Below are 6,671 nucleotides of genomic sequence, written 5' to 3'. Positions count from 1 at the left end.
TGTACCATCGTTTTGTTAAGCATACTCAACTAGTCGAATTTACTACGATAAATCGTCAATATTTAAAATAATTTCATCAACGTACTAGTCATTCGAAACCTAAGTACGCTCTCATTGTTAAAGGTTATAGTGTTACATGTACAATATTAAAATTTATGAAAAAAGAAACAAGTATATCTCGTGTAAAAGAATTGAGATGTCTTAACAGAAATGACTACATCATTCGAGACATTAAAATATGAGTTTAAGTTTTGAGAAAAAAAAAATAGGTGTTGGGCCAACCTTTTCAAACTTTGACATAGTTTGATTATAGCCATTTTATTCTAGTTTATTATCTACGTATATTCTAATAAAGTAAAATAAATAAGGACACTTATTATTTTTTAGTTAATTCTCACAATTTTTTTTCCTTTAAAACTAATATACCTTAATATGTGTAATAAATCAATAATTATTCACATTCACTTTACACTATATTTATATCATATCTATATATTTTTATAAATATAAATAATAACATACTATTTTACTATATATTTCAAAATATTTGGTTGATTCCAAAAATCAACAACAAATCATGTTTCTCAAATGAAAATTGTTTCGGATTTTTTTTTGTGGAAGTTAAATTTGATTTTATGGGTCAAAAGTTGGTAAATAGATTGTTTGGTACAAATTAACTATATTTAGGTCAAAATTTGTCACGGAGCAAAAATGAAAATTTTAAGTATTTTTTAAAGTTTAAGAATGCAAAATATATTTATCGTCAAATTTGTTATGGGTTCAAAGTGTTGACTTTAAAATGTCAAAAGTATGAAAGTTAGACTTTTAAACATGATTCGGGTTTCAAGTTTATTTTTAAGGGCATTTTTTGAAATAATCAAAAGGTTTGAGATTTGGCAAATTGACTATTTTTCCCTCAACTATTAAAATTTAAGAAAAAATTGCAAACACTTTCGACATGTCACCCCATGCCTATCAATGCTTCTAACTTTTATCAAATTTGAAATATTTATGTCAACATTAATTTTTCCTTCAATGGTGATCAGAACGTTGTATGGGAAGCATGTCATGCAAAACTATGCTCAAATAAAACAAAATATTCACAAAATTGAATGAGTTAATATGTTATTTTTTATGTTGTCATTATGACAAAGTCGATAAGCCCTCTGAAATTTATCAAAATCTTTTTTATGGTGTAGCTCAGAAAAACATAGTTCTTGAAGAACATCCATTACTACAATTTAATATCCTATTTTCCTTTGATGGGTGGTAAATTGATAAATATAACAATAAAGGTACGGCTCTTTTATATTTAGGCTGAGTAGTTAGAACTACTATCGTATGAGAAGTCTTATTTTCGAAATTGGTTCATAACCAAAATTCTTTCAATTATACATATATGACACCGAGAATGATTTTTTTCAATAGAAAGAAGCATTATCGGATACGATTTGCACGTGCATTTTTTTTATTAAGTTCATTTAAAAAAATCATTTTGTGATATAAATAAAATCAATTTATATACACATTGTATAGATACAAGCATAGATGTAATACATTTTTTTCATATACGTTATGTAATTATTTGTTTTACTTATAATTTTATGATTTGAATTATCCCGTGTGTAACACGGGCTCTAAAACTAGTATTTTAATATAATACAATAAATCAATATTTATTTCTATAAAAAGATTCAATGTTTTATTTACTTGGCTTTGTACAACTTTTTTTAACAAGGATTAGAAAAACAAGAAAACCTATAACTAAGAATAAGATTTCATGAAGGTACATTAATGAAACGACTTGTCACTGTATAAATCTTTGGTTTGGTAGCGTGGTTAATGGTGTGGGAGTGAGGCCCATACTTTTATTGTTTTCTTTCAAGAATCGATAGATTGGCTTTATTTTAATATTTCTAATTTAAATGTAATGAAACAATAAACTTATATTATTACATATAGCCTTTAGCTACCTAATTTCTAACAACTCTCATGTACTTTATATGTGTCAATGGTGCACATAACCTTACTCATTGTAAGTATTAAGTAAATATCTGTTTTGAATCTTTTGATTGGGCACATGCTCATCCACGTACGTTTCTTTCTTTCCTCCAGATGATACATCATCACCTTATCTTCCCTCTCTCTCTCTACGATTGACATCATAGTAGTTTATATGTAGGTAATTTAGTTTGATACATGGGTTGTAAAATTACATTCACACAAGACTCAATACGTACACATCAGATATCTATTATGTAACTATCCATTGAGTATCAGGTATATCCATAGGTATTCACCCTTCGAATCTTTCATGTTGATCCTTAGATGCTCACATGTGTATTTTGGTAGCATTATTGGAGTAATGGTACAAAGGACTACATTCAATCATTTCGTTTTTTTGTCACCTATTCTTGGGTCCTTTATATTCATATTTAGTGTTTTTTTTCCCGTAATGTAACTATATAATATATATTTAACAAAATTCTGTTAGATTATTTTTAGCGTTTATCTTATGTTTTTTAATTGGTTTTTTGTTTAAAAGTTGGTTATTTGCCTTCAACTTTTGGTTGAGGTGTGTTTTCTTAACTTTTTTTTTAACAGTGTGTTTTCATATTATTCATTTTATTTTTAAAATAACTGAAACAAAAATACTAAATAAAAGAAAGTGTGGAAAGGTGGAGTGGTGAGATGGGAGTGATGTTGCCACTCCCGATTTGGTGAAATTGGATAGTATGGTGCAAACTTTATAGAGAGTACAAATTTAGTAGTTCATAATTTTTTTTTAATATTTCGTACTCTGATGACAGCATGTATTTAGATAAACGTTATCCTTTTAAGTTTTAACACAATCCCTCTCTACACATCACATATATGCTTCTGTTTTTTTTGTTTTTGTTTTTTTTAGTTTATTTTAATATTTTATCATCTAATTTTAAATATAAGACCTTTTTAAAATTCAAAGAAACTTAATCACAATTGTTTAATAAGATATATGGTTAATTAATTATTTAGGACATGAATTAACTTAAGACCCCGATAGGATTTTGAATAATTGGCTAGTCATGGCTTATCGAATTGGTACCATAACTTCATTTTATTTGTTATTATCACAAATTGTCAATTTTAGAAAAAAATGAATATCTAAGTGTAATTTTTTTGTATTTGTATGAGGCATTCAAAATCTCAAAGACAACGGTGTTAAAGAGTAGTTTTAGTGTAACTTAACCGGTTTACATTATTAAAATAGAATATTTGAATTAGTAATAAACTATTTAGTGTATGTGTCTTGTATTGCTAAGATACAGTATTTCAGTATTTGTAGTATCAACCACCTTGACAATATATCTTACACACAATAAAAATATGGTATAAGTATAACCATTTATGTGCCGAATAGAAGCACAGAACAAAGATTGTGCAAATGAGCTTAAATAAGTTTTAAACAATAAAAGATGAGAAAAAAGAATGCATTATACCTTTCAATGCGTCGTTCTTTAAATCATATTGTTGTATTGCCTAATTATGATGTATGGTGTCCATATGACGAAATCTCAATTGCTAGACACATGGGCGGATTTGGTATGGGGTGGCTACCCCTTAACCTTTTTGACGAATTGAAGTATAATTTTTAATGCAGTTTATTCTTTTTATTTGTTTTATTATTGGCTATCACATAAACAAAATTAGCCCACGCTATCACTCAACTTCTCTTCTAAATCCTCACCGGCTAGAAATCTACTATTCTATTTGTTGGCATAAAGTGACCATAATATCCAAATTAAGTTGGAAAATACAGAAAGAAAAAGAAGAAAGTTGCATATACATTATTGATTATACACATACATACACATAGATATGAAAAGGTACGTACTTTCTGTTCCTACTCCAATTTTCTTCACTGACATGGCAATACCCTGCACACACATATCTTCACGCACGCACGCATAATCCCCACCTCATTAAATAATACACAGACACACGACAAAGATATATAGCAACCCACCAAACTCCCTATTTATTTAACACCTTCAATATATATTTGTTTCATCCAAGTATTACAATTACAAGTTTTGAGTTGATGGAGTTTTTCAGTACTCACCACTTTGGTCACTCACAACTGCCACCTGGCTTCAAGTTCCACCCTACCGACGAAGAACTCATCTCATGTTACCTCCTCCGGAAGGTTCTCGACGGCAGCTTCACCGGCCACGCCATCGCCGACGTCGATCTCAACAAATGCGAGCCATGGGAGCTTCCTCGTAAGTTTTAACAATTCAACAAATTTAATTCAAAACTTATGCATACATTTTGTTAATGTGGTACATCTAATCCCACACCGTATCAAACAGCGTCTAGACATAGATTGAAAGGCTGTTTTGACCAAGAAATTTTAACATGGTTAGAAACTTAGAATGGTCGTCCAGATACTGACCAAACTGTCGCTAGACCAATTAGAGCATTCTCAGTCCGTGCCCAATAATTATGTGAGTGGCTTTCGTAAATTAAATTGTATGATTATGAGTTGTTGTGAGAAGCGGTCACTCCGTATAATTTTTTAATATTTTCTGAAAATGATTGTAAAGTGGTGTTTGGGATTGCTTATTTTCACCAACTTATTAACTTTTTGAAAAGCAATGAGGTGTTTTAGATTGCTTATATTGTGAGATGAAAAGTTCCATAAATTACACTTTTGTAACTTATTAACTTAATGAATAATTATTAAGAGTTAAATAAGGAATCCCAAACACCTCCTAAGTAGAGAAGAAAGAAAAGATATTGATAAATGTATAAAAATGTATTATTTAATTGAAACCGAAAGAGAGAATATGGTGATTTTTATTATAGTTATATGAATATGAATAGAGAATGACCGGGAATGCTCTAAGTGACAACAGTTAGAATGCCCATTCTCACCAATAATTTCAGTGTTTGATTTCTCTTTTTGTCAAAACTACGGTTAGAATGTTTGGTGAATGTCCGTTTGATGGCATGAAATCAGATGAGATGTGATGGCTATAACATAACCATTTATTAATGTTGTGTGATTAAACAGAAAGGGCAAAAATGGGGGGAAAAGAGTGGTACTTTTTCGGTCTACGAGATCGGAAGTACCCGACGGGACTGAGGACAAACCGGGCGACGGAGGCGGGCTACTGGAAAGCCACTGGGAAAGATAAGGAGATTTATGGTTCAAAGAGTTCATGTTTGGTGGGCATGAAGAAAACCCTAGTGTTTTATCGAGGTAGAGCCCCTAAAGGGGAGAAGAGCAATTGGGTGATGCATGAATATCGTCTTGAAGGCAAATTTGCTTACCATTTTTTCTCGACAACTTCCAAGGTGCACCACATTATTATTACTTAATTACTTTTGGGTTTGCTAGAATTTATGATTAGTTAATTAGGTCATTATAATCAATAATTTTTAAAGTTTGGATTACCAAAGAGACTGAACGCTAAATATTGTCAAACGTTTAGACCAATAATTTTTTATGTTTGACTCTTTTTTTGGTAAAAGGGGCCGACTGTTTCGTGGACGGCTATTTAATAACATGAAAATAGATGAATGTGATGTAATTGTAGCATGACCCTAATCCAATATATTAATATATATTGTTGCATTAAAAAACAATATTAATGGTTATGAAGTTATAATCTTTGCATGCACAATCTAACCCTTGATTTTAAACTTTTCTAAATGTCTTTTCCTTAATTAGGATGAATGGGTGATTTGTCGAGTGTTTCAAAAGATCAGCTCTGGCGGGAACTGTCGGTCAGGGATCGGAGGGGCGAAACGAGCAGCCAGCAGAACAAACTCCTACCAAGAAGTCACCTCTTCAACATCAGTCTCCCTCCCGCCAGTTCTCGAACCCTCGTACACATTCGCCACATCAACATACACGGCTGACCACGACACCTACTCCTACGACAGCAACGCCGCCTCAAAAGAGCACGTGCCCTGTTTCTCCACCGCCTCCGTCAGTAACTTCGACTCTCAGTGTATTTCTGACCTTCCTCCGTTACCTATCTCCGCCTCAACGTACGCGGGCAACGCCGTGGAGTACCTGAAGAATGCGGGTGTCTCCGCCTTCCCTAGCTTGAGGGCAATTCAGGAGAATCTTCAGCTACCGTTCTTCTACTCGTCTATAGCGCCACCTCAGCCACAGGGTGTTTGTGACGGGAACATGTTTGGCGGGAATTGGACGCCGGTTGTTTCTTCAGTAACGGAGAATCAGAAGCCGGGTCCCACTGAGTTGGATTGCATATGGAGCTTCTGATTATTAGCCATTAACTTTATGTATCATGCATGCATGCATGTTCTTTATCGGAAGGTTTTATGTGGATGATATACAGTAGTACTAGTACGGATATCATATATTATGTACCAACATTAATTTGTTGTACGCATGTGTTATGTGATGTGTGTTGTATTATGTAATATGTATGATCGATGTTTAAGACTTGCAAGATTTAATTAATGGATTTACTCTAGTATAATTTTTTAGCATTATAGTTTATTTTCACATTAATGGTACCTTTTTTTAGCATTATAGTTTATAGTGTTGAATAATATATATATATATATATATATATAGAGAGAGAGGATGGTTCAATGAAGAAATCATATTAGTGTGAGAAGTGCGATAAATGATTTATAACAATTGATTAAGA

General features: G+C 31.9%; 1 protein-coding gene across 1 annotated transcript; it reads left to right on the top strand.

Annotated features, from left to right (window-relative positions):
• Window positions 1–4,081: 4,081 nt before the first annotated feature.
• LOC143530987 (protein CUP-SHAPED COTYLEDON 2-like) lies at window positions 4,082–6,277 on the top strand. Its single transcript, XM_077026391.1, has 3 exons — window positions 4,082–4,262; window positions 5,057–5,340; window positions 5,717–6,277. The coding sequence occupies exons 1-3, from the start codon at window positions 4,082–4,084 to the stop codon at window positions 6,275–6,277; spliced, it is 1,026 nt and encodes a 341-aa protein (XP_076882506.1).
• Window positions 6,278–6,671: the final 394 nt, after the last annotated feature.

Source organism: Bidens hawaiensis, unplaced genomic scaffold, assembly GCF_021521415.1.
Source record: "Bidens hawaiensis isolate Kalapana, Puna unplaced genomic scaffold, B.hawaiensis_p1.1 tig00009070_1, whole genome shotgun sequence".
Lineage (NCBI taxonomy): Eukaryota > Viridiplantae > Streptophyta > Magnoliopsida > Asterales > Asteraceae > Bidens > Bidens hawaiensis.
Note: the sequence above shows the minus strand (reverse complement) of the source record. Positions and strands in the feature narration are given on the sequence as shown.